The 27,135-nt window shown below is 40.2% G+C and overlaps 2 protein-coding genes across 2 annotated transcripts in view; both read left to right on the forward strand.

Moving 5' to 3' along the window:
• The window catches only part of CNDP1 (carnosine dipeptidase 1), a 46,724-nt gene extending 36,665 nt beyond the window's left edge, over positions 1-10,059 (forward strand). The window contains 1 exon segment of the mRNA XM_070630317.1: positions 8,447-10,059. The gene's annotated coding sequence lies outside the window, so the exon portion shown is untranslated.
• Positions 1-27,135, forward strand: part of ZNF407 (zinc finger protein 407) — a 180,448-nt gene that overhangs the window by 3,419 nt on the left and 149,894 nt on the right. Inside the window, exon 2 of the mRNA XM_070630288.1 lies at positions 21,798-26,538. Within this exon, the coding sequence (XP_070486389.1) occupies positions 21,855-26,538 (4,684 nt within the window). The 5' untranslated portion in view covers positions 21,798-21,854. The remainder of the gene's footprint in view (positions 1-21,797; positions 26,539-27,135) is intronic.

Genomic DNA, 27,135 nt, shown 5'->3' on the forward strand with positions numbered 1-27,135 from the left:
GGGGATGCACTTGAGCTCCTAGCAGCAATCACACTAAAAAGGGTGCCGGTATTGATTGCTAGATTGTATGGGAGTGAAAAGTTCCTTCCAGTTTTGTTACTCTCTGTTTTTCTTTCTCATTTTGTGTACTGAAATGTTCTTAATGTATCAAAATCTGATCAGGCCCCAGCACAGTTCCATGCCCATAGTAGATGTTAAATAAATATAAGTTGAATTGAATTAAAAAAGATTAATAGGGAAAATGAGGTAGATTATTTATCTGGAGAGACTTCAGTGCCCTAGGAAAGTTAGTCGGCTCTCTAGATTATCCCAATCACAGGTTTTTAGTGAATACTTACAGATTATTCTGGTTTACGCCTTATTTGCAATTACTGGGTTTTTTTTAGCACAATTATTGGAGGAGGTAGCATATTTTTTTTTTCCTTTTTCTCCCCAAAGCCCCCCAGGACATAGTTGTAGATTCTTCGTTGTAGGTCCTTCTAGTTGTGGCATGTGGGACACCACCTCAGCGTGGTTTGGTGAGCAGTGCCATGTCCACGCCCAGGATTCGAAGCAACGAAACACTGGGCCACCTGCAGTGGAGCGCACGAACTTAACCGCTCAGCCACAGGGCCAGCCCCGAGGAGGTAGCATATTTTTATGTAAGAGTTATTGAGTGATCCCCCATATCTCTTTATCATTCATGTGAAGTTACTTTTGCAAACATTTTACTTTGAAATAATTTTAGAAGTAGAAAAAAATGGCAAAAATAGCCCAGAGAATTCCTATATACCTTAGAACCAGCGTCCCTTTGTTAGCCTCTTATGTAACCATAGTGCGGTTATTGAAACCAGGCAGTTGATAGAGTTAATCTAAAGTCTTTAGTCGGGGGGCTGGCCCCGTGGCCGAGTGGTTAAGTTCGCGCGCTCCGCTGCAGGCGGCCCAGTGTTTCGTTAGTTCGAATCCTGGGCGCGGACATGGCACTGCTCATCGAACCACGCTGAGGCAGCGTCCCACATGCCACAACTAGAAGGACCCACAACGAAGAATACACAACTATGTACCGGAGGGCTTTGGGGAGAAAAAAGGAAAAAATAAAATCTTTAAAAAAAAATAGAAATAAAAAATAAAGTCTTTATTCGGGTTTCACCCCTGATGTCTTTTTTCTGGTCGAGGATCCAGTCCAGTAGCCCACACTGCATTTAGTTATGGTGTCTCCTTGGTGTCTTCCAATTTGTGACAGTTTTTTATCTTTCGTGACCTTGGTACTTTTCCAGAGTACCGGTCAGTTATTTTGCAGAATGTCCCTCAGTTTGGATTTATCTGGTGTTCTTTCATGATTAAATTGAGGGTTAAGCATTTGTGACAAGAATACCACAGTGGTGAGGTTGTTCCCTTCTCAGTGCATCATATTGGCACATGTGTGATGTAGATAGGTCTTATCGCTGGTGAATGTTAACTTTTGATCTCTTGGTTGAGGTGTCTGACATGTTTCTGTGCTCCAAAGAAAAAAATTTTCCCTTTGTAATTAATGACTCTCGTAAGTTTACTGATTGTAGTGCAGATGTTTAAATGAAATGAATATAGAATGTCAGAATCCTTTGAGCCTGACCCTAATTATGAGATCTTTCTTATCTTGGAGGCTTCATTATTATTTGTTAGATCCCAACATAGTAGGGAAGGGTAAAGCTGTAGACTTGTAGAAGAACAGTTATTTGTTCAAGAACTTGTACCTGATCTTGGTCAGTCTTAGTCTTGAATTGTCAACAGCGGAAGCTCTTTGTTCCAATTCTTTTTCTGTGGTTCTGCGATCTGTCTCGCATCTGTCTTCCAGTGGATGACTTTCCATAACTACATTGCGTTTCTTAAGATTCTCCCTAGAGCATTTTTGTAGAAGATTTGTGTGCTTCAGTTCATCACAAGGCAGTTGCTCCAAGTATCCTCTTGTTGACCCACTTCCTAGTCCATACAGCTGAGCGTGTGTGTTCTCTTTGTAGACTATGCTGATGAGGTGCTGCAGATATTACATAGATACACAGACACATAGAAATGGTCTGTATTTTCAAAACGTATATCCCTTTAATATGCCAACAGGAGTCAGTTGGAAGATATGTATGTGGCCTGTCTCCCTCCCCCTCATCCCCCTCCAAAGCTTGTAAGCTCCTTAGAAGCAGGGAACAGATCTCTTTTTGTTTACCAGTCACTTGCTTGGTGCTTGGCATACACAAGGCTCTCCATAAATATTTGAGAATAAAAGAATATCATATGTGCATCTTGTTAACTGGTTTTAGAAATTACCAGACTATTAGAAACATCTTTCCACATTAACACAGCTATGTAATCATCATAGTATTCCACTATAGTCATGCCTTGCTTAACAATGGGGATACGTTCTGAGAAATGTGTCAGTGATTTTATCATTGTGCAAACATCATAAAGTGTACTTTCACAAACCTAGATGGTCGAGCTGTTGACACGAATAATCAATAGTCATTCTACAGCGGGGAGTTTTATTCGAGCCAAGCTGAGGACTGCAGCCTGGGAGTGCAGCCTTCGTAAGTGCTGTGAAGAAGAGTGATTTTTCAGCACCATTATATACCATTTCCAAACAGACATACATCAAGTGTGACAGGGGTACATTCTTTCAAGGGTTCAAGGAGATACTTTGTTATAGATGAGTACATACACAGTGGGTCAGCATGACCCCAGTGTCATGGGAAAGGACACTTATCTTCAAAAAGTACTGGTGTCATAAGAAGAGAGGCATTGGTTCTTACCTTCAAAGAGTACATTCTGGGGCCGGCTCTGTGGCTGAGTGGCTAAGTTCGCGCACTCTGCTGCGGCGGCCCAGGGTTCGCATCCTGGGTGCGGACATGGCACCGCTCATCAGGCCACGTTGAGGCGGCTTCCCACATCCCACAACTAGAAGCGCCTGCAACTAAGATATACAACTGTGTGCGGGGGGGGGGGGGGTTGGGGAGATAAAGCAGAAAAAGAAATATTGAAAAAAAAAGAGTACATTCTTTATTTTGGGACAATATACAACGAACATTTGACAGGCTGTAAGTCAGGCTTCTTTGGTTTAAATAAAATTTAGTCCAAATCGCATTTAAACCAGAACGGCTTCCCCATACACCTCAATATATAAAATTTTCTTCTATCATAGCCTCCTACACATGTAGGCTCTGTGGTACTAATCTCATGGGATGGCCATCATCTACGTGATCTACTGTTGACTGAAACGTCCTTAGATGGCGCATGACCATATATGGATGTGCTGCAGCAGCTACGTCTGTAACCCATCCTGCGTTGTTGGAGATTAGGCTGTTTCCAATTTTTTCTATTAGAAAGAGTTCCATGGTGAATATTCCTAAATATGTATTTTGTTCAGTTGTTTCCTTAAGATAAGTTCTGTAAAGAGTCATTGATAGCTCAAAGAAGATATGTATTTTAAGGCTTTTGATATATTGCAAATAACCCTCTAGAAAGTTTGTATAGATTTATATTCCAGCCAGTACTGTTGAGAATGCTCATTTTGCCACACTTTCCCCAATGCTCAACTTTCAGTTTTTTAGAATAAGACTAAATTTAGAGTTAAAAAAATTTGTTTTTTGTTTTTACGATTTGCACCTTTGTTTTTCTTCTTCTTCTCCCCAAAGCTCCCCAGTGCATAGCTGTGTATTGTACTTGTAGGCCTTCCTGGTTGTGCTCTGTGGGACGCTGCCTCAGCATGGCCTGATGAGTGGTGCCATGGCCCTGCCTGCAGCCAGGATCCGAACTGGCAAAAGCTGGGGCTGCTGAAGCCGAGTGTGTAAACTTAACCACTTGGCCACAGGGCTGGCCTCTTTTTTTGTGTGTGTGGTATTTTTAAGGATTCTTCCTGGAGTATGGTGGGGTGGGGATCATAGTCTGACTAATTTGCTAATAACCCTCCAAGTTTTCCGTATTGAAATTATCCAGTTTTTGGTTTGCCTCGATGAGAGAGCAGAATAAACCTCAATAAGGTAGGGGTTAACAGGAATCATTATCCTCTCTGAAGTTATAGTTGGTCATATCTGTGGGCCTTAGCCAATAGGAAACTTCTTGAGAGTGGGATACATTTCTAATTCATATCATTCAGAAAAATCAACTACAGGTGAATTAAAGGCTTAAATACAGAAGGCAAAACTATGAAATTTTTGGAAGACAATGTAGGACAGTAATTGTGTGAGTCTAATACAAGGAAGAGCTTCTTAAACAGATCACAGAAGGTGTAGACCATAAAGGAAAAGATTGACCGCTTTGACAGCATTAATTTGACAGCTTGTGGTTATGAAAAGAAACCATCAAGAAAGTGAACAGACAAGTCACAAGTGAGAATAGATATTTTCAGTACGTATTATTGAGAAAGGATTGTATCTAGAAAGGTAAACAGTGACAAATCAGTAAGAACAATAGAAAAATGGGCCTATGACCCAAGTAGGCATCTCACAGAAGAGGAAACCTGCATGCAGAGATTCTCGACTTCATTAGCAATTAGGGAAAGGCAGTTTAGGACCAACGTGGTGTATAGTTTCATAACATTGGGTTGGCAACAGTGTAAAAATCTGACAATGTCTGCTGTTTAGGAAGGTCGGAAATAACTGGAATGCTTACACACAACTGGTGGGATTGTAAATTGGTACCATAACTTTGGGATTACCTAGTAAAGTTAAAGATGGATGTACACTTTGACCCAGTGATTCTACTCCTGGGTCTTTATCCTGGAGCAGTGCTTCTAAATTGTGTTTTCAGCATCTCACAGGAACTTCTTATAAATGCAAAATTTGGGGCTCCACCCTAGACCTATTGAATCAGAGGCTTTGGGGATGAGCCAGCTTTCAGTCTTAACAAGCCGTTCAGGTGGTTTAATGCATGCTAAAATTGGCAAACTGGTGCCCCAGAGAAACGCATGTATGTGAGTGCCTGAGGACATGACAAAATGCTCACAGTTGCACTGTTTGTAAAAGGCAAAAACTGGAAGCAGTGTCCATCCGAGGAGAATGGATAAATTGTATTCCTATAGGAGTGCAACTGAATGGATTTTAGCCACCTGCACCACTGAGGATTATTGTCAGGAATATCATATTGAGGAAAAAAAGCTACTTCCAGAAGAATGCACATAGTATTTTTCCTTTTTTAAAGTTTTGAAACATGTGAAGCAAAAGTCCATACTGTTAGGAATACAGATATGGCAAAGTAATAAAGCAGATTAATTACAAACACATTCAAATTAGTGGGTAGCTCTATTAGAAGAGAGAAGGTGATAGGGATCCCGAAACGGAACTGAAAGATAGGAATTTAATTTTTTTTTTTTTTTTTTGGTGGGGAAGACTCGTCTTGAGCTAAATCTGTTGCCTGTCTCCCTCTGTTTTGTGTGTGGGATGCCTCCACAGCATGGCTGATGAGTGGAGTAGGTTTGTATCTGGGATGCGAAGCTGTGAACCCAGGCTCCTGAAGCTGAGTGTGCAGAATTTTAACTGCTTGGTCATGGGGCTGGCCCCCTGAATTTAATTTTCTTAAACTGTGATCTGTACTCAGGGTTTTCTTATGTTATGCTTAGTGCCTCGCACATATTCAAATTATTTTTTGTACCTGCCAAATTTTTAAAAAACATACACTTATGTCTTTTCTTTTTGCGAAGTCTGTCTACAGAGGGACTATTCAGTTTGTATGAAAAAGATCTGGTGGGGGTGATGGTGGAGAAGATATGTTCTTGCAGCATTATGGTCTGAAAGTACTTTCAGCAGTAGGGATATCAAACAGAAGATTGTTTTTGATGATGATGATGGTTAATACTTGCTGAGCACTTGCCAGGTGCCAAACACTGGTCTAAGGACATTACGTACTGAGTTTATCCTCAGTTAACTGAGGATTGAGCCTCACAGTGAGCATTTGGGGGTTGGTACCACGACTCCTCCTGTTTCCTAGGGGAGGAAAGGTGTGTGTGGATACAGAGGTGAAAACGGTAGAGGCTGGCTGACTCCTAACACTCTGTCAGACCTGGTCAGAGGGAGAGGACAGCCAGACAAGACTGTTATGCCTGAGAGTGTTGGAGTTTCGAGACAAAAAGGAAAAGTCAAAATAGGAATGGGAGTGTGGAAGACTGTGGAGAGGGAAGGCTGTATATACCCGCATTTTTGAAGTTGCTTTCTTTATCTTAGTAGGTTTGTTTCTAAACCAGCGTATATGAGTGTCATTCTAGCAGATGCTGAGTCCCTAAAGCAGAAAAGTAATTGGATTTTGTTTTTAGTTTTAAGGATTGCATCTTCCAGTTCATTAGAAATTGGTAAGATCACACCATAGGATTTGGGAAATCTTACTTCTTTGCTTAGGCAGTTTGGTTGCTAAAAAGGGCACTTTTGGGGACTCTCCCTTTGCCTATTGTTTTCTAGCCTTTGATAATTGTTTTTGTATCATAATTATCTCATATTATGAGGACTATTTCTTAGATACACATTGGTTATATTGTAAACTTTATTTTAAGCCACCGTAGTATGACAGTCACTCCTTAAAATTAACAAATACAGAAAAAATTAAAAGATGTTCCAGAAGCCATAAGTCAAATTATATGAAACCAAATAGCACTACTGTTTTTGTTTGGTATTCAATTCAGAGTGCTCAAATTGTCTAAACCACATGAACTGTCAAGCATTTGTAATTGTGTAATGTCATGCTTTCCAGCAGAGTCAGCCCCTTACTAAGCTGACAGCCAGGAGAGTCCTTCCATAGCAGGGATGTCTGCATTTGAGACACATGTAGTGCTTGTTGGAGATCCGAACATAGGCTTCTTAAAACAAATTTTAAGTACTTCAGCTCTTCTAGTTTCAGATGCATTTTGCTGAAGCTGGATAATCTCAGTCTTAATTGCCAGTGCTTTTCAATGTGTTTCATGTTCCTATTTCTCTTTTATTTTCTCTTATATGCTTTTTCCCCCCTTTAAACAAAAACACGAAAAGTTTTAAATAAAAACAAGTAAGGTAATAGGAAGCCTAATAGGAAAAAGATATTTATTGTTTGATGCATTTGGAATAATAGCAGTGTAATCATCAAATGTAGCCAAAGCCCAGCATGCTTGTCAGTTACTAAGGATAATGGAAACTTTGTGTTTTAAACCTAGAGCAAGCAACAAACCACTTCTTTCAAAGTGTGTAATTCACTTGTGATTTCTGCTGATCGTGGATTCCGGACCAGAATTTGATGCGTATTATTGGATCAATTATTCTAGAATGAGAAATCACAGTTATAGAAGTTCATATAACTATAAAACCATTAGAATTTAAACTAAGGTGGTAATCTGCTTTTACAAATAGCTTAGACAATTTAGATCATTCGAGGAGAGGTAGTAGGAATTATAGTCTTTCAAAAAATGAGACCAAATGGTTTTCATTAAGAATCTTCAGGGTCTGTAATCTGGTTTTCCATATGGGTGGTGTTTAACACCCTAGGATTTCAGGGTGGGAGGTGGAGGCAGTGTTTGCTAAAAGTGACATTCCTCAGAGTCATTTTGCATGAGAGATTGTTTTGGAATCCCTGTGTGACATCCCTATTGAGTGCGTTTGTTTACTCTCCTTCCTCATTCACCTTTCTTCTCCTTTTTTCCCCTCTTCTCCACACTTCAGCTCTCTGTCTAGTAAATATATGTTAGGTTTATATTATTTTTTTTTGAAGTTAGAAGGGACTTTACTCCAGGGGGTCCCAAATCTGGCTCATCAGAATCACTCAGGGAGCTCTCTGAAACTACAGATCCTTGTCCTTACCCCAGACTCTCTTAATCAGGATCTCTCCATGGGTGGGACCAAGGGATTCATGTTTGGCTGATTAGCTAAACTGATAAATGATTGGTATTGTCTGTGGCTCCCTTGTGTTACAGACGTGGAGGTAGTAAGTCCAGGCATGCTCTTCCAGGGACAGTTGCATTTCTCAGAAAAGGTTGTCGAAGGTCTCGCAAAGCCTTCATTAATGGTAGAGTGACAAGCGATATGATAATTTTTGGGCATTGGTATGTGGCAGAGATGGCTAGCTGTCCATCTAAATCGGTTCTGTCCTTCCATAAGATACAGTTCTACAGCTCCAGGTTTCACTTTTCAGATTCCCTTGCGGCGAAGCAGGTATGAGTGGAAGTGGTAGATGCCCCTGTCCGGGAGGGGGAAATTTCCCCCTTATTCCTCTTGAGTTCTTGTGGCTGGCCTCATAGTAAAATGAACACAAGACAGATTAAAGAGAAAACTCGAATGTAATGCGTACACGTGGGAGATCCTAAAATTAACGCTCAGAAGTGACCAAAGCAGGCAGCTTTTATACTTTTTACACACAGAAACACTAAATTTGTGAGGATTTGACAGGACAAAGATACTTAGGTTTGGGTGCTTCATTAGTAAGCAATCTAAGCAGAGTTTGGACTTGTGGTGGTAAATTAGTAAAAAAGTAACAAGGTGTGTTTATACAGGCCTCTCCGCCCTGAATTCCACCCCCTCCCAGCCCCACCCTTTTTGCTTGAGGAAGATTGTTCCTGAGCTATCATCTGTGCCAACCTTCCTCTGTTTTATGTGGGATGACGCTGCAGTGTGGCTTGATGAGCGGTGCTAGGTCCGCCCCGGGATCCGGACCTGCAAACCCTGGGCCGCCGAAGCAGAGCACGCCAACTTAACCCTTATGCCGTTGGGTCAGCCTCGTGAGGAAGCTGTTTTTCACATGGGAGATTCGTTTGCTGCTTTCAGGGGGAAATGGAAAGGGTCAAAGTGCAATTTTTGCATCAGCTGCTTCTCAAATAACTAAGTCAAAATAATCAGCGTGCCATTGTAGCATATTTTGGGGGCAGTCTGCCCTGGGTCCCAACACTGCTTTTGAGTCAAGATTGCAAGACTACTGTTAGTTATGTCTGACCAGATACTGAAAGTCAAAGGTCAGCAGATGGAAGCAGAGCTGGTTGGGACATGGAGAATTGTCTCAGAGCACGTCTCGATGATACTTCATCAAGAGTCTGCTGCTTCCAGGCTTGCTTTCTTCAGTCAGCTGAATGCAGGGAACGAGGAAGCTCCAGGGCAGAGCTGCAAGATGGAAGGAGCCAGGATCCCTGAGTCGGCCTGCAACAGACCGCCTGCTGACCAGGAACACCTGCCGTGGAAGTTTACCAGAGCGAGAGAGAGACTTCTGTTGTGCTTTGGCCAGTTGTAAGTGCACGTTTTATACCAGTATGGTATTAGGGCATTATCTTCTTGTTAGATGGATTCTAGCCACTGTATCCAAATCTCAAAGGAAAGGCAGGTTCTGAGTATGTAGAAAATTAGTATTCTGCAGTTTTCCTTCTCCACGTGTATAATTCTGTTATCTGTTCCTCAGAATGTAGACGTGTGATGTGACAGAGTTGGGACGTTTTATTAGGCTGCAGTACTTTCTTAGAGGTGTAATCTGAAGGAGGCTACTACTCATGTGAAAACTGGTGAATGAGGATTTGTGATGCCAACTGTGAAGGTTGCCAGCAGTGGAGGAGAGACTGATCTTCAGAGCACTCTCGTTTAATAATGATCTTAGGGCTAAGAATTATTAGTTTTTATTGATTTCCTAGAATTTACATAATTGAAAAATTAGCAAATGTATAAGGTATGTATGATGTGGCATTTTCCAAACTTAAGTCATTTCCCTACTCCTTCATTGTTTTTGCTGTGTTTTATACCACAGCATTTTATCTCACTCTTGTTTTTTGTTTGTTGTTCTGTTTGTTTGGTAACGTCTGTTGCCAAGCTTCCTTTTTTTGCTTGAGGAAGATTCTCCCTGAGCTAACATCTGTGCCAGTCTTCCTCTATTTTGCATGTGGGATGCTGCCACAGCATGGCCGATGAGTGGTGTAGGTCTGCACCTGGGACCCGAACCCACCAACCTGGGCCACTGAAGTGGAGTGTGCCGAACTTAACCACTACACCACAGGGCCGGCCCCTTTCTCACTTTTTTCTTTTTAAACTTAGCATTGTCATAAGAAGTAATACATGTGGAGTCATAGGTTGGTGTGTTATTTTTTCCTAATATCTATTTGAATAATACATACTTATTTAAAAATCCCAACATGTGGTAGATAACTTTATTTTAAACGCCACTAGTGATATTTCTATCATACCTGGGAAATGCTGTTCACATAATGAATATTATTTTTTAGGATCTTCAGTGCTTAATCCATAAAATTCTAATAGAAATAGATGCAGTCACAGGAACTAGCGGACGTACTGTGTCTAACAGGGCTTTGGTTACAGCTTTTTCCTATCACAGATTAGTATTCTGTTTGATTAATATCTACATTTGTTTGTGACTGAGGGACAACGAAAACAGTGTATTTAAATAATTTTTGAACAGTGTTAAGCAGGATGTGCTTCTAAAGTTAGTGAGGAATGGGCCTAAGGAAGTGCTAATGACCGTGACATTAAGATACAAAAATCTTGGAAAATACTGATACTTGTGGTAGAGAAAGAATTTGATAATCCCGTGATCCGAGGGTGAAGAAGATAATGAGGCTTGACCGGCCCCGGGGAAGCGTTGTTAGATTAGTGACTTAAATTTCAGGTATTGAGGAAAGAATTCCAGTAGGGAAGTTTTTCGCATTTTCCTCTTCTTCTCCTTTTATTTGCCCATATCTTTTTGTTCACTTGAGAGTATGTAAGATGTTGTCCTGGGGACATTTCCTATCAGTGTCAGCAGGAAAGAGTACTTTGTTGGAGGGGTGCCCTGGCGATCCTTGGTAGCTGAGGAAGTACCCACGTGCTGCTTCTCTCCCCTCTCAAATGGTTTTAAAGTTCTAGAATTTGCCTAAACCATTGGATTTATATATAATTTAAATGTTAACTTCTTCCGTCATTTTGGTAAGTTTGTCCCTTGGTGTATAAATTAATACTTTAAATTTGTTCTAAAACATCTGTGTTTAAAGTTGAAAAGCAAGTTGCTTATTTCAGGTGTTCCAGAACTTTGTAGATGAGTCTTATACACTATAGACAGTGAGCACATTGAAACTTAGTCTTTTTGGTTTTCCTTTTGAAGAGTCTAACTTCATATATAGTCCTGTTTTCGCTCCTGACTTCCTTTACCCATTTTTTATGATTTGAATCATTAACACCCTATACCAGCAGGCAGGATAGTAAAAGCAGGCAAGGTAAATAAAGGAAAAGTGATAGAACTTCAGATGAGTTAATTTTGTAATTTGTGTTAGATCAGTTAAAACAGGAGTATGTTAAAATAGTCAAAGAACAATCGTTTAAACTTTGGAGATTTTTTGCCCTTTTCTCACTTAGAACAATTAATTGACAGTGAGATGTGAGAGACACTGACAGAGCTTTAGTGAAAAGCAGCAAAATGGAATTCAGAAGGAGAATTTAGAGGGAAAACTTGAAAATGGAAATGCAGTTTTGCTAGGTGAAAACTAAGGAAAAGGGGATCAGGAAAGTTACAGAAAAATGATAGCATTCTCGAATGAATGGCATAACGTTTATAGAGAGAACCTGCTGAGATGGTGAAAGAGTCTAGAGATGTGTGTGATTGCAAACCTCCCCCCTTTTTGAGCGAATAGACCGTTCAAACTAAATTAAGAAAAGGATATAAAGTCTGTTGTTTGTTTTAATATTTCATGACTGATTTTATAGATGAAATTATATTTTACAATAAATAGGAAGAAGAATTTATGTAGCCTGTTCTATTTGATGTGAAACAGCAAATCCCGTCTCTCTGTAGCTGTGAAGAAAATTCGTTATAATGTCTTTAGTTGTAAGAGATGGTTTCATTGTGATTAGTTACATTGATGATAAAACAACCTTTTCAAATGGCATACGACACGAATGATCGTGTGTGTCTGCTTTTAATGGCATTGAAATTTTTCATTTTCTGTTTTACTCATAGAATTTTCCTTTTTTTATGCTGTTTTCCTGTTCCAATAAGAATTTTCTTCCTTTTGAGAAAAATCAAAACAATTAGATGGAAATATTAACAAAGCATTAATTTTAAAAATACATTTTGAAAGGAGATATATTGGATTTTAACTTTTTGTGTAAAATCTTTCCTACTACACAAGATAGCTTTGTCAGAGGTGGTTAAGATCGCCATAAAATTGACTTTATTACTGGATCAATTTAATGTATTTGGAAAATAGTACTTGAAGTGTAGGAACATTTTAATAAAAGAAACAGCCAAGTAAGAAAACTGGGCTAATGTTACAGTTTATTTTTGTCCCATGACTTGTCACGTTATGTTGCTGTTACTACATCCTCACGAGTAGTGTTGGGAAGGGGAGACTCTTTGATAATGAAAGGGGTGAGGTCTGTTTATTCTGTTACAGTCACCATGGCTTGATCCCTATTAGTATGGCTTTTTAATGATTGTTTTAGCTCTAACTTAAGCACTAAGCAAATATTCTAATTTTTAACTTGCAGGCAGAATCAAATTAGGTATTTGAAACAGAACATGGGTATCCCCTGGAATAGGAACAGTATTCTCTTCTGACTTGAGTGCGAATTTTTTTCTCTCTGTCGATAGTTTTATTTACTCTGACCATTTGGGCTTAAGAGCACATAGTTCTAGCTTGTCTTGGGTTTGTCCTTGGACTCTGGCTGGGGAAGGTTATTTTTAGAAGTAGGCTAGACATGGCATGTGAGATGCTTTGGAGGTGGAACTTAATCAGATGTGAGTCCTGTGACCAGAGGCCCCTACATCTCCGAAGTTTGAATGCCTCCTGCTAGGTGAGGGTGAGGAAGTTTTGTATTCTGTGTGGCCAAAAGGATTGTGACTCATTCAGCCCCAGTGGCATGTGGCTGTATAGGTGTTTACTGCATGGGCTGCCCCATCAGGTTTGGGGAAGAGTAGAAATAGAGGTTGCTAACATTTCTGAGCTTAGCTGGACAGGAACTCATGGCTACTGTTATCTTTGAGGCAAGTTGTTTGCTATAAATGATTCTAGGGGCCAATAAGAATGAATGCCTTCATCCAAAATGAGGTTTTTCAGGAAACATGAAGACATTTCTTTTATTCCATACAAATCTAAATTTGAAACTCTCTACCTCATGTCTTTGTTAGTTAGCTCTTTAATAATTCTTGATTTTAGTATCCCAGTTTTTCATTGTAAGCCGTGTCAAGTCTGGTTTTGGTAGTGGGAGAGGCATAAATGTAAATGTCAGTTTATTAAGTTTTGAAATCTTTCAGAAGTTTGATGGGAATTCTTCTCTTCAACCAGTATACTTCGTGGACCTCCTCCCGTGTACCTTAATACTATTGTGATAGTATAGAACATTCTTGTTAAAGGTTGGAGGGTATAGGAAAGGAAATCTATGTAAAATATATACAAACGAGGGGTGAACTTGAGCCCTATCTACTCTTGCCAAGGTGCAAAGGAGAGAGAGGGCATTATATTAGTTATCTACCGATGTGTAACAAATTATGTCAGAACTTAGTGGCTTAAAGCAAATAAGCATTTATTATCCCCCAGTTTCTGTGGGTCAGGGTGTGGAGTAGGCTCATTACCCAGTTGGTCGTGGCTGCAGTCAGGATTTTGTAGGGGCTGCAATCATCTGAAGGCTTGCCTGGGGCTGGAGGAGCTGCTCTCCAGGCAGCTCACTCCCATGGCTGTTGGCAGGAGGCCCCAGTTCCTCTTTGGCTCTTGGTAGGAGGCTTCGGTTCCTTGCCCCCTGGGCCTCCATGTGCACAGGCTGCAGAAGTGTTCTTGCGACAGGTCCCCCACTTCCCTGGGCGGAGTGATCAAGAGAGGGGGCAAGCAGGATACCGGCACCTCTGTGACTGTGTCTCCAGAGCCGAAAACCCTCACTGCCACTGTTTTCTGTCCCTTGCAAGCACTTGGTCACCAAGGCCAGCCCACACCAAGGGGAGGGAATTAGGCTCCACCTTTTGAAGGGAGTGTCAGAGAATTTGTGGACTCATTCTGAATCGCCACAGGCATTTTCCTAGTGGGGGAAGGTAGAGTTAACAGACTTACCCTTAGGAATGCAATGCAGCCTGTCCCTGGCACGTTGATGGAGGTGGGTTTGGCTGGACCCGAGTGTTCAGGAGCTGATCCCATTGTGAATAAACAACTATGTTACACATCCATTTGTGGTAAAATTGCTTCTGATGTTACCAATAAATGGTTTTTAGGGTGTTAAATTTTACTCTTTTGTCATGGAAGAAGTTATTCAACTTGTGACTGTTAGCATTTTCATAGAAGAGTGATTTTTTTCTTTGTAGGATCAGATACTTTATTTTGTGGTCTCTGTTACAAAGTGATGTTTCTGATGGGAGAGTGTGGTGAGAGGAGGATTACATAAAGCACAGCTCCCTTTGGTTCCCCTTAGGTTATGCACATGGTGTTTTGTAACGACAACGAATACTACAGTTTTCTCCTGAACAGACTATATATGGACTTGGTGGTACTTTATTAAATCAGGTAATCGTATAAGACATATACTTTCGATAAAAGGTCCAATTGAAAATGGTAGATTAAGAAAGAGATCTGAGCAGTCCGCTAATTTCCGTTTATTCCTGTCTTGCTCAGCTCGCAATAGGCTTGTAGGAAGTCTTACGTGTCCTACCTTGCCCTTCCAGGAGGAGACTGTGCTGTAGGATCTCCACAACTTCTGGAGTTCGTCCTTTTTTGACCTCCTCAAAGGGAAAGGGCAAAAGAGCATTGGGAGCTTTTATAAATGCACGTGTGTGCACGCCAGCCATGCTGCACACTATCCCCTGTTGTGACTTTACCATGGGCCTGGTGCCAACACGTGCTAACTGCACACTGCTTGCACCACTAATTTGGGTAAGTCTAGGAGGGGTGAAGGGTGAGATGGCGTGGGACGGAGGCAGGGAGAAGGTGGTTTCCTGTGTGGGTGGCCTTGTACCAGTGAGAGAGGATGTCTGTGAGTGTGAGTGTGTGTGTGTGTGTGTGTGTGAGTGAGTGAGAGAGGGTGTGAGAAAGAGACAGAAAGCAAGCTCAAGCTGCCTTAATGTCTACTGGTTAGAAAAGAGAGAAGAGATGAAAAGAGAAGTGAAGACTGGAACAAAATAAGTGAAAACTGGAACAAAAAGGAGGGAAATGAGGGGAGAGACTTCATGTGTGCTGCCCATAGTCAAGATAGCATGTGAAGTGGTTGAGAACTGTTAACGTTTCCTGGAATAATTTCTTTAAAATGCTGAAAGAAACTTCCTGTGAGAAGCGGCCACCAGGTGTCATCAGAGGGCTGCTATTGATTTGTTTTGTTCTTGTTCTTAAAGAGTATTGGAGTGTTTCGATTTCTTTCTTGCAAGTGTGTTTTTTTTTTCTTCTTTTTAAACCACAGCAGAGACTGTTTCAGTCAGAGCGGGGACTTTCTTTTGGGAGTTTCTTGCTGGGCTAATAATTTTTTATGGGTAACACTGAAGATCAAGTTACAGGTAACTTTTTAGTCAAGGAACAGCTAGTTGAGAATTTGGATAAGAGTTGATAGTCTAAGTGGAATTGCATATTTGAAAATCTTTGTGGAGTTGGATGTTGTTGAATTTGCATAGGCAGCATGTGCTTTAAGATTTGGGAATAACATATCTCATTATTGTAGTCTGAACACCTGCTATGTCTTGTGAGTCTTGAAACCTGACTATGGGAAGAAATTCGAGGCTCATTTTCTTTCTCCAGTGGAACAAGTCCCAGTTCTTTCAGAGAGGACAGAGATGATGCCTTTCTTAAGGGCCAACAGTGAATCCCCTGCTTGTTCTGTTGTTTGCTTTGTTCTTGAGGGAATTAACGATGCTTTCTGGTACACAGTAGGCTTGCAATAAGTGTTTGTTGAATGAGTAAACGAAATCTGTCTCCAGAAGAATGAGCCCTTAAACTGTCCGTCCCAATTGGGTGATTTTTGAATTCTTCTTTAAGAAAGACCCCATCCCCTGTCTCCGTTGGTTACAAGGTACTTGTTCGAATAAGCTTTCTGATGAAGATTTTTCCTTTTAATTTATATTTGCATAAATTTCCTCATTTCTGTTTCATCTTCTGTAGATCACTATAAGATACTTTTCTAGATCACTTTAAGATACTTATTAAATCACCTTGCACTCCCGCTTACTGACATCATTCTAGTTCTGGGCTTTATCAGTTAAACTATTAGAATGTACTTTTTCTGTCTCGAGGCTTTCTCGACCTATACTATGTCCTGTGTACTGAAAAATTAACCTTCCTTAAGCGGTGCTGTGTTTTGGTGACTCCCCACTGACGCTACTGGATAAATCCCAGCTTTGAAGTCAGAGCCTTCTGTGGTCTGGTCCGGGCTGGTCATTTGCCTTTGTTTTAAGTTGCTGTGCAGTAGACAGCCAGTGCTGTCGCTGTCTGGACTGCTCACGGCCTTGCACACTCACTGTGTGTGTTTTTGGCTTTGCCTAATCCCTTCCTTCTACTTGAGATGTTTAACTCTTCCTATCTGCTTCTTCAACAGAAGACAAAAACGGTTTTAGTTTCTTCAAGGTTTAGCTGAAATAACATTTCTACTATTTTAGCCAGCTATTCTACTTGGGAGTAGGATCTCTTGCTCATTATACTGCTATAGATCTTGGTGTGTATCACACACGTGATCCTATTTGGCCTTGTGTGAGTTCCTTTGCGTATATGTCACATGGCTTCTAATAGAATATGAGGGCAAAGAATGGGTTCATATCAGTGTCCTTCCTTTCATATGCTAGGCACTCAATATATATTTGTTGAATGTTTGTTCTTTCTTGCTATAATGAGATGATGAATTATTTCATTAACTTAAAAAATCAATTTGGAAATAACACATGTAGGAACATTTTCTCCTTTTGTTTTAGAATTTTGGGAGCCATTATATAGAAGATAATAAATTTTGCTTCTGCATATTAATATAGTTGTCATTCTTTTGTCCCCAAAAATATATGTCATGTGTCATCAACAGAACATTCACTCTTGAATAGATGTGTGTGTGGGTCTTCCATAAACCAGTGTTTGTGTGTTCTGTCCATATGCTTCTGAAGATGAAACTCCTGCTCGTGACCAACTGAAGGTGGTGCAGCAGAGAGCCACAGCGATGGTGGAAGGGAAGTGGTGGACTCATCGTTGAAAGGAAGAGAATTCACACTGTTTTAGACTAAGCATTAAAAGCTTTTAAAAAATAGCTTGTTGTAGCCATTTTCAAACATATACAAACACATAGAAAAGTTGATAGAATAGTATATTGAATCCCCATATAACTGTCATTCAGCTTTAATTATTATCAGCACACAGCCTTCACTGTGCCCCTCTCCTGGACTATTTTGAAGTGTATCTCAGACATTTTTTCATTTTGTGTATAAATACTTAGATAGGAGATATTTCTTATATCACAATGAAGTATTTGTTCATTCTAGTAGCTTATATGTGCTTGGAATTGTTCTAGGCTCTTGGGATATATGGGTGGATGAAATAAAGCATGCCCTTGCGTTCTAGCAGGGGGAGACAGAAAGTGAACTGGACACGGAACAGAACAGGAAAAAAATTGATTTCATCAAAATTTAAAACTTCTGCTTATCAAAAGAAAACATTAATAAAATGAAAATGGAGAAAATATTTGTAAAACATGTGTCTGACGAAGGATTTATATCCAGAATACATTAGCAAGTCCTCCAGCTCAATAATAAAATAGACAAACAACTGATTTAAGAAATGAGCAAAAGGCTAACAGGACCTTCACAAAGCACATAACGAAGTAGTCAGCACATCACTAGTCATCAGGGAATTGCAGATTAAAGCCCTACACAGCACTAGAATGACTAAAATTTAAAAGACTGACAGCGTCAAAGGTTGGTGAGGATGTGGAGCAATCAAAATTCTTGACATTGCTGGTGGCTATGTAAAACAGTGCAGCCACTTTGAAAATCAGTCAGGCAGTTTCTCATAAAGTTAAGCAGAAACATTACCCTGTAACACAGCAATACTACCCCTAGATATTTACACACAATAAATGAAAATATATGTTCATAAAAAGACTAGTACAATAATATTCATAGCAGTTTTATCATAGTAGCCAAAAAACGGGAAACAGCTCAGATGTCCATCAGCAGAAATGTGGCATATCCATGCAGTGGAACACCACTCAGCAATGGAGTGAAACACATTGCTGATACGTGTAACAAAAACATTGTGCTGAGGAGAGAAGCCAGACTCTCCTTCCCCTAAAAGGCATATTTTCTGATTCCACTTATGTGAACTACTCGAGCAGTTTAAACTAATCTACTGCGGAAGAATTCTGAGCAGTGGGTGCCTCAGGGAGGAGGAGTTACCGAGGACTGAGTGTGAAGGGACATGAGACAATTTTCCGGGAAGATGCGGTGTTCTCTATCTAATAGGGACTCTCATGAGAGAGCCTCTCCAGGTCTCTGGGCTTCTCTTCCTGGCACCTCCCCTCTCCTTTACTCTGCCCTCTGGACTCTGGCTGCCCCTCAACTCTCTTGGGAGGCGCCTGGGCTCTGGCTAGGATCCCCTTTCCTGTGCTGTGGCCTGCGTCCCATCTCCAGGCAGTAGGCTGGGACTCACCTGGTTTGTGTCTCATCTCTTGGGGATCATTGTCCTTTGGTGCCTGATGTGCAATGTTTTGTGCCGTGGTTTCATAGATTTTGTCTGTTTTTTGTTTTCTAGTTGCTTGATGCATGAGAGTTAACCTAATCCCTTTGACTCTTGACCATAGGTGGATGTCCTGGATTGGACAAGATATCTATTTTAAAAAATACGTTGTCTTGGGGCCAGCCCAGTGGTGCAGTGGTTAAGTTTGCACGTTCCGCTTCCAGGCAGCCCAGGGTTTGCCGGTTCGGCTCCCGGATGCGGACATGGCACCGCTTGGCAAAGGCCATGCTGTGGTAGGCGTCCCACATATAAAAAATAGAGGAAGATGGGCATGGATGTTAGCTCAGGGCCAGGCTTCCTCAGAAAAAGAGGAAAATTGGCAGTAGTTAGCTCAGGGCTAATCTTCCTCAAAATTAATAAATAAATAAATAAATACGTTGTCTCACCTCTTACAATGTAAGGTGGAGATTTTGTATTTTTTGCTGTAATTCCAGAATGTACAGCCAAGAATACTTGGCTTATAGTAGGCACTAAGTGAAGTTTTTGGAACAGATGCATGATCCATTCTTTCTTACTTTCTCTCCTCCTTTTACTCTTCCATTGCGAATGTCGAATAGCAAAACCAATGCTTTATCTAAAAGAGCATTTTCTAAAGGGTCCTTTGGATTCTTTATAAACAAAAGGTTCTATAATGAAGTTAGTTTGGGAAATGCTTATGTACTGAGAAATCCTGTGGTAAAGAAACTTGTTCAAACCAGAGTTTTCTAAACTTATTTGACCAGGATATTTTTTTCCTCTCAAAACACCTGTTAACCTCTTAGATAATTGTATTTTCTGGAACACATTCTGAAGAAATGGTGAACATTTTATGAGTATGATAAAACTGTGTACGTTCATAAAAAGACTAGTACAATAATATTCATAGCAGCTTTATCATAGTAGCCAAAAAACGGGAAACAGCTCAGATGTCCATCAGCAGAAATGTGGCATATCCATGCAGTGGAACACCACTCAGCAATGGAGTGAAACACATTTTTTTCCCTCTTTTACAAGAGTGATACAATATATTATTGTATTACAGTGCAATTATAAATACAAGATGTTTTTGTATTGTAGCTTATATATGACAATTCTGTATTTTTAAGCAGCTTTATGGAGATATTCACATACCATACAATTCACTCATTTAAACTGTGATTTAATGGATTTAAGTATATTCATAGACATGTACAACCGTCACCACAGAAAATTTTGGATCATTTTTGTCACCTTGAAAAGAAACTCTGTACCCTTTAGCTATCATTCCCCTGTCTCCTGTCCCCTCCCCCACCCCCTGCCATTCCTAAGAAACCACTGACAACTTTCTGTCTCCATAGATTTGCCTATTCTGGACATTTCCTATAAAAGAAACCATATAGTATGTGGTCTTTTGTAACTGGCTTCTTTCACTTAGCATGGTGTTTTCAAGGTTCATCCATATTGTGGCATGTATTAGTACTTCGTTCCTTTGTGTGGCGGAATAATATTCCATTGTATGGATGTGTCTCATTTTGTCTATCCATTAATCCGTTGATGAATATTTGGGTTGTTTCCACCTCCTGGCTATTATGAATAATACTGCTCTATAAACATACATGTACAAGTTTTCGTGTAGACATCCATTTTCATTTCTCCTGGGCATATTCCTAGGAGTGGAATTGTGGGCTAGGTAGTAACTCAATGTTTAAATCATCTGAGGAACCACCAGACTGTTTTCCAAAGTGGCGTCACCGTTTTACATCCCCACTGCTTTGTATGAGGGTTCTGGTTTCTCCGCATCCTCATCAACACTTGTTGTCATCTGATTTTTAGATTCTAGCCATCCTAGTGGATGTGAAGTGGTATTGCATTATGATTTTGATTTGCATTTCTCTAATGACTACTGATGTAGATTATGTTTTCATGTGCTTTTTGGCTATTTGCGTATCTCCTTTGGAGAAATATGTATTCAGTTCCTTTGTTCATTTTTAAAATTGATTTGTCTTTTTATTATTGAGTTCTAAGAGTCATTTATATTCTGTATCAGTCTTGTATGAGATAGATGATTTGCAAAAAGTTTTTCCCATTCTGTGAGTTGTTTTTTTCATTTTCTTGATAGTGGCCTTTGAAACATAATGTCATTTGAAGTTCTTAATTTTGACAAAGTCTGGTTTATCTACTTTTCCTTTTGTTGCTCATGCTTTTGGTATCATAGCTTACATATATTTTTTGTTCCCTGGTTTTAGCAGGGTCAGAGCAACAGCCTTCATGTGGTTTGTCATCGTTATGGAAAAAAGAGTTAAAAAGTTATCATTAACTTTGAGGCCATAGTACATGATAGCTTTTTAGTAACATCAAATCAAATGGCATTTGGCTGAAAATTCCAATCATGGTATAAAGTAAATGGAAAATGATATGTTTTAATTGAATTAAATAGCATAATGAAAAATAAAATCAATATTATTGATTTTAAAGCATTTTTTCAATAAAGTTCCTTTCCCCGTCCAAAATTTACTTCATTAATTCTACTCTACCCCTGACATTTCCCTTTGCCGTTAACCTTCAGACGACACAAAATGACTGTTAGGTGAAGAAATTGGTGATGGACAACTGGAGTAGGAGTGGCTTTTCATTGGCAAAAGAGCTTGTGCATGAATGGTGTTATGTGTTGAGAATATGCAGTGGTTAACTAGGAATATTTAGAAAAGTAATGGTAAGGCTCTTTGCTCTAGGGGAAAAGGATGAAGCAGTTGGTTTTAAACTGCATTTCTTTTATACTGGGACTTGGGCTTCTGTTGGGAGGGGAAGGCCTGACTTCCTGATTTGTGTCACAGGAGTTTTGTTTAATGTATTTTACAGAGTGTGAGTTCATTGAACGTTATTTGAAAAGAAGCTTTCTCCGTGTTTTTTTTTTTTTCCCCAAAGTAGTAAATTGAAGTGTACTGGTAAAGAGAATTGAAACATGGGAGTTTTTTGCATGCTGGTTGAGAATCAGTTTTTCTATCAAAGATCTCATAGTGTTGCTTCCTGAGTCAGCAGTGTGCGTATGATGTGATGTTTCCAAAATCTGATTTCATGCTCTCATACAGAACTTCATACATGTGATCACATTCATCTCAATATAAAGGAAATCTTGAGGCTAATTTTATGATATTTTTTCATCCAATGTGTTACTTTATGTTGACTTTTGGACTAATATGTGTCATTTACGTTCAGAGGTTTAATACCATGGTTATTTTCTTCACAGGTTATGAATGCCAAGTGAGCCCCCTATGACACAAGAAAGGTCATTAGCACTTTATTAATGATGGATACTGAGAAGAAACCGGAGAATGATGAGGATGAGAAAGTAAAAAAAGAAGCAAAAGACTTGGAAAATATTTCATCCCCTGATGTAGATGGTGGGCCTATATCCGATTTGGAATCCTCCGAGAATTCCACAAGCAAAAGAGGTCTTTCAGAATCATCAAACTTTGACAGTGTCGTTGTGGAGGAAGACGAAAATAAACATGCTTCCAAACGAATGAAATTAGCCGAGGCAGAGCCCCTTAAATCCGCGGAGCAGGGCGTTCGTGGATCAGAAACGTCTGAGAGCACAGTCTCAGAAGTGGACATCCCTTTAGAGGAGGCGGTGAAAGAGTCCCTCCTGAGTGACTGCTTGGATGGAAGCACATGTCTTCCCAATGCCTTCTCTCCTCTGGGCAGTTTAAGCACTGTTGACTCTGTTTCTCTGAAAACGGACACTGAAAAAAAGTCTGCTCAGGAGATGGTTTCCCTCCATCCAGAAAGAGAACCTCCTTTTCCCCTGAAAGAGATTAGTGTTAGTTGTACCATTGGAAATGGAGAGACAGTTTTCAAGTGCAATGAGTGTGGTCATTTGTTTTCTTCTTGCTCTGATTTGGAAAAGCATGCCGAATGTCACTTGCAACAGTCTAAGGAACATGCCTGCTGCCACTGTAGCCACAAAGCGGAGAGCAGTGCAGCTCTCCATATGCATGTCAGACAGACACATGGGCCACAGAAAGTCTTTTCTTGTGATCTTTGTGGTTTTCAGTGTGTGGAAGAAAACCTGTTGAATGCACATTATCTTGGCAAAACACATCTCCGGCGTCAGAATCTTGCTGCTCGTGGAGGATTTGTACAGATCTTAACAAAACAGCCTTTTCCTAAGAAACCATGTACTATGGGAACAAAAAATATTCATGCAAAACCAAGAGGTTCTAAACCAATGGCAAAGAATAGTGATTCAAAAGGATTACGAAATGTTGGAAGCAAATCTCAAGATTTCAGAGGAAGCATTTCTAAACAGAGTGGAAGTAGCAGTGAGCTCCTTGTGGAAATGACGCCTTCCAGGAATACTTCGTCGGAAAAAGGAGAGATTGTTGAAGAAAACATAACTGCCCCTGGAATGGTTCAAAATCCTGAAAACCAGAGTAAAAAGTTAGGAGCTTTAGTAACCTCGGAGGGTCTCTTAGATACATTGGAATCTACCAAAAATACGTTACAGTCAGCACATGGTGTCAGCACAGCCTTGAGACCGAGACCTGAGCGCAGTGTTCTCATGTTGGGTCATAGCTTCCGGAGACGAAGTGGCACTTTCACCTTAAAAGGCCAGGCAAAGAAAAGATTTAATCTTTTAGGAATTAATAAAAGAGGGACTAATGAAACTCAGAGGATGTATATGAAACACTTCAGAACACAGATGAAAGCAAGTGATGCAGAGTCAACATCTAAACATGTAGAAACGAGTGGCAGTATCCACACTCTGTGCGTGACTTCCTTGGAAACCCAGGACCCGAAGCAGGACAAAAGAACCTCTCATATCCCGTGCTCCTTTGATTCTCTCACAGTCAGGCCAGCTTCTGACCATCAGATGTTGTGTACTTGTGCAGACTGTGGTCAGATAGCTACAAATAGAGCAGAGTTGGAAATCCATGTGAAAAGGTGCCACGCAAGAGAGATGAAATTTTACTGCCAGACATGTGACTTCTCCAGTATATCGAGGAGGGACTTAGATGAACATTTGCACAATAACCAGCATCAGCAAACTGCTTCTGCCCTCAGTTGTCAGTGTTGTTCGTTTATTTCCTTGAATGAAATAAATCTTAGAGACCATATGAAGGAAAAGCACAGTATGGGTTTTCTTTGTACTCCTTGTAATCTGTTCTTCTTGTCTGAGAAAGACATGGAAGAACACAAAACAACTGAGAAGCATGTTCGCTTATTGGTTCAACCAAAGACTTCTCAATCATTTAACAATGATTTGGTTTTACAGACTTTACCTTTAAGTACTTTAGAATCGGAAAACACAAAAGATTCTATGAGTGAGTCGGGAAAAGCAGCTCAGGAAGAACCTGCTAAGCCCAGGGTAAGCCATGGAAATGAAGTAAGGCATTCAAGTAAGCCTCAGTTTCAATGTAAGAAGTGTTTTTATAAAACAAGGTCTTCCACCGTTCTCACAAGACACATAAAGCTCCGGCATGGTCAAGACTATCACTTTCTTTGTAAGGCATGTAACCTTTATTCATTGAGCAAAGAAGGAATGGAGAAACACATTAAGAGAAGCAAGCATCTTGAAAATGCTAAGAAAAATAATATTGGCTTAAGCTTTGAAGAATGTATTGAAAGGGTATGTATAGGTGCAAATGATAAAAAAGAAGAGTTTAACATTTCTGGAAATGGTAGGGTAGAAGGCCATGTAGAAGGTGTGCAATTACAGGAGCATTCCTGTCTTGAGAAGAGCATGCTAACTACCAAGGAACTGTCACAGTCTGGTATAATCACCAAAGAGGATGCATTAGCTCTGACCGCTGCAAAGAGAGGGAGACCTAAAGGTAATAGCTCAAGGACATGTTCGCATTGTGGTCTTTTGGCCTCTAGTATTACAAACTTGACTGTTCACATTAGACGAAAACACAGTCACCAATATAGTTATTTATGCAAAGTGTGTAAGTATTATACTGTAACTAAGGGAGATATGGAGCGTCACTGTGCCACCAAGAAACATAAAGGGCGGGTAGAAATAGAAGCAAATGGAAAACAAAGTTCAGATATCATTGTTGGCCCCGAAGTGAGTAACCTTGAAGCCTGTAGAAAGAACACCAACTCAGCGATGACCATTTCAGAAGAACACGCTAACAAGTCAGCTGACCTAGATACCTCCATTCCAGAAAAGCCAGTAGTAGAGCATGGAAATTCAATTGAAGTTGAAGTTGAAAATGTATTTCATGCCATAGATGGGGAAGTTAACAGTCACCTTACTGATAAAAAGGAACAAATCTCTCTAGAACCAGAGGACCTTGTCCAACAGGGGGATGCACACTCCCAGACAGATGTAATGGACACAAGTGATAATAAATGTACACACTGTGAGTTTAATGCTCACTCTTCTGCTTCTCTAGAACTGCACATAAAACGGAAACATACAAAAGAGTTTGCATTTTATTGCATGGCATGTGATTACTATGCTGTGACTCGTCGGGAGATGACTAGGCATGCAGCAACAGAAAAACACAAGATAAAAAGACAGTCTTACTTGAACTCTTCTAACGTAGAAGCGAGTTCTGCAGAAATGTCCAAAAACATCATTATAGCCGAAGAGCAGCAGCAACAAAATTCTGAAGAATTTCAAATAATTTCAGACCAACCATCTGAAATTCTTAAATCGAGAAATACTGCTGGTTCTATTTTGGATGAGAACACTAATTTGGATATGTCTAAAGTACTCTGTGCTCCTGACTCTGTGGAAATTGAGACTGAAGAAGACTCTAATCTCAGTGAAGATCATTCCTTTTGTGAAACTTTCCAACAGCCCCTTGCCAAGGATAAAGTTATGAAACCTGACGAGATAGTGTCCCTTAATATTTCCTCTAATTATGACTCCCCAAGAAAATTTCAGAATGAAAATTTGGGAAGCTCACCTTTCAATTATGAGACAGTAAAGAAAAACCACAGTGTGTTGAATGACATCGTTGATCCAAATATTCATTGTGAGAGCGATGGAGGAAATGTAGGAGGTGATGCAGATAAGGTCTTTAGCAAACATGTGTGTGCTGGAGTTCTAGGTGGAGAGCAGTCAGCTGACAGCACCATCCCTGTTGTGATGGGAATGACAAGAGAACAGCTAAACCTAGAGAGCAGTGGTCAAAGCAAAGTTGGAAGTGTGCAGAGTTCAGAGGGTTTGAAAGATAGGCAAGAAGATCCTGTTCTGGAGAATAAGGAAATTCTGATGAATTCCCAACATGAAACTAAAATTATTTTGGAAGAGGATGGTCCGGCTTCTGATAGCACAGTTGAAAGTAATGATGTTTATGAAACTATAATCAGTATTGATGATAAAGGACAGGCCACGTATCGTTTTGGCCGGTTTGATTCCTCCATAATAAGAATAAAGAACCCTGAAGATGGTGAATTGATAGATCAGTCTGAAGATGGTCTCATAGCAACAGGAGTGAGAATTAGCGAGTTGCCCTTAAAAGACTGTGCTCAAGGTGTGAGAAAGAAGAAATCTGAAGGTAGTTCCTTTGGTGAATCCACACGAATCCGTTGTGATGACTGTGGCTTCTTAGCAGATGGTTTGAGTGGACTGAACGTTCACATAGCCATGAAGCATCCTACAAAAGAGAAACACTTTCATTGTTTACTGTGTGGAAAATCCTTCTATACGGAGAGCAACCTTCATCAGCATTTGGCTAGTGCTGGGCATATGAGAAATGAACAGGCCAGCGTGGAAGAGCTTCCAGAGGGAGGGGCCACCTTTAAATGTGTCAAGTGCACAGAGCCCTTTGATTCGGAGCAGAATTTATTTCTGCACATCAAAGGGCAGCATGAGGAACTGCTGCGGGAGGTGAATAAGTACATAGTGGAGGACACTGAGCAAATCAACCGCGAGAGAGAGGAGAATCAGGGAAACGTGTGCAAGTATTGTGGGAAGATGTGTCGAAGTAGCAATTCCATGGCATTTCTAGCACACATTCGCACTCACACAGGTATGTAAACCACAGCAAACTTCTATTTCCCTATAAAGTGCACAGGAATGGTCAAATGCGGACGTTTGCTCCTGTCTGAGCATTGGGGTACTTGCTGCCTTTGCTTGTTGACCTTCCACCTAGTTCACATTGTCCTGCAGTGGGGCGCTCTCTCGACGTCTGCCATGAGTCCTTGCTGTCACTTAGCATTTCTAAAGGGATTTAAACCTTAGTGATTCCAAAGGCAGGTTATTTGACAAATTTCTTTTCGTTTTATCAAAAACACCTAGTTCGTCTGATGCCTTTGTTAAATTCTTGTCTCTTTCAGCTGTCAGTTGTTTCTAAATCCTAATTGTTTGGTGCTCCAAGGTATCTATTAAGTGGCACTTTGGGTTTCAGAGGACATATTAAATGGCTTTTGAGGAATGGGATAATAAAAATTTTCTTAAAATTTTAAGGATTTAAAAATATTTGTTGCCAGATAGTTTATATCCAAAAGTGTGACTCCCAGGCAACAAGATTCTGCTTTCAAGGATCAAAATTAGTCAACACTTTTCAAAGTTAATATGTCCTGAGGATTTGTTTTTTGTGAAGGTAGCACCTGATTTAGTTTCTGTG

The sequence above is a fragment of the Equus przewalskii genome, chromosome 7, assembly GCF_037783145.1.
Source record: "Equus przewalskii isolate Varuska chromosome 7, EquPr2, whole genome shotgun sequence".
NCBI lineage: Eukaryota > Metazoa > Chordata > Mammalia > Perissodactyla > Equidae > Equus > Equus przewalskii.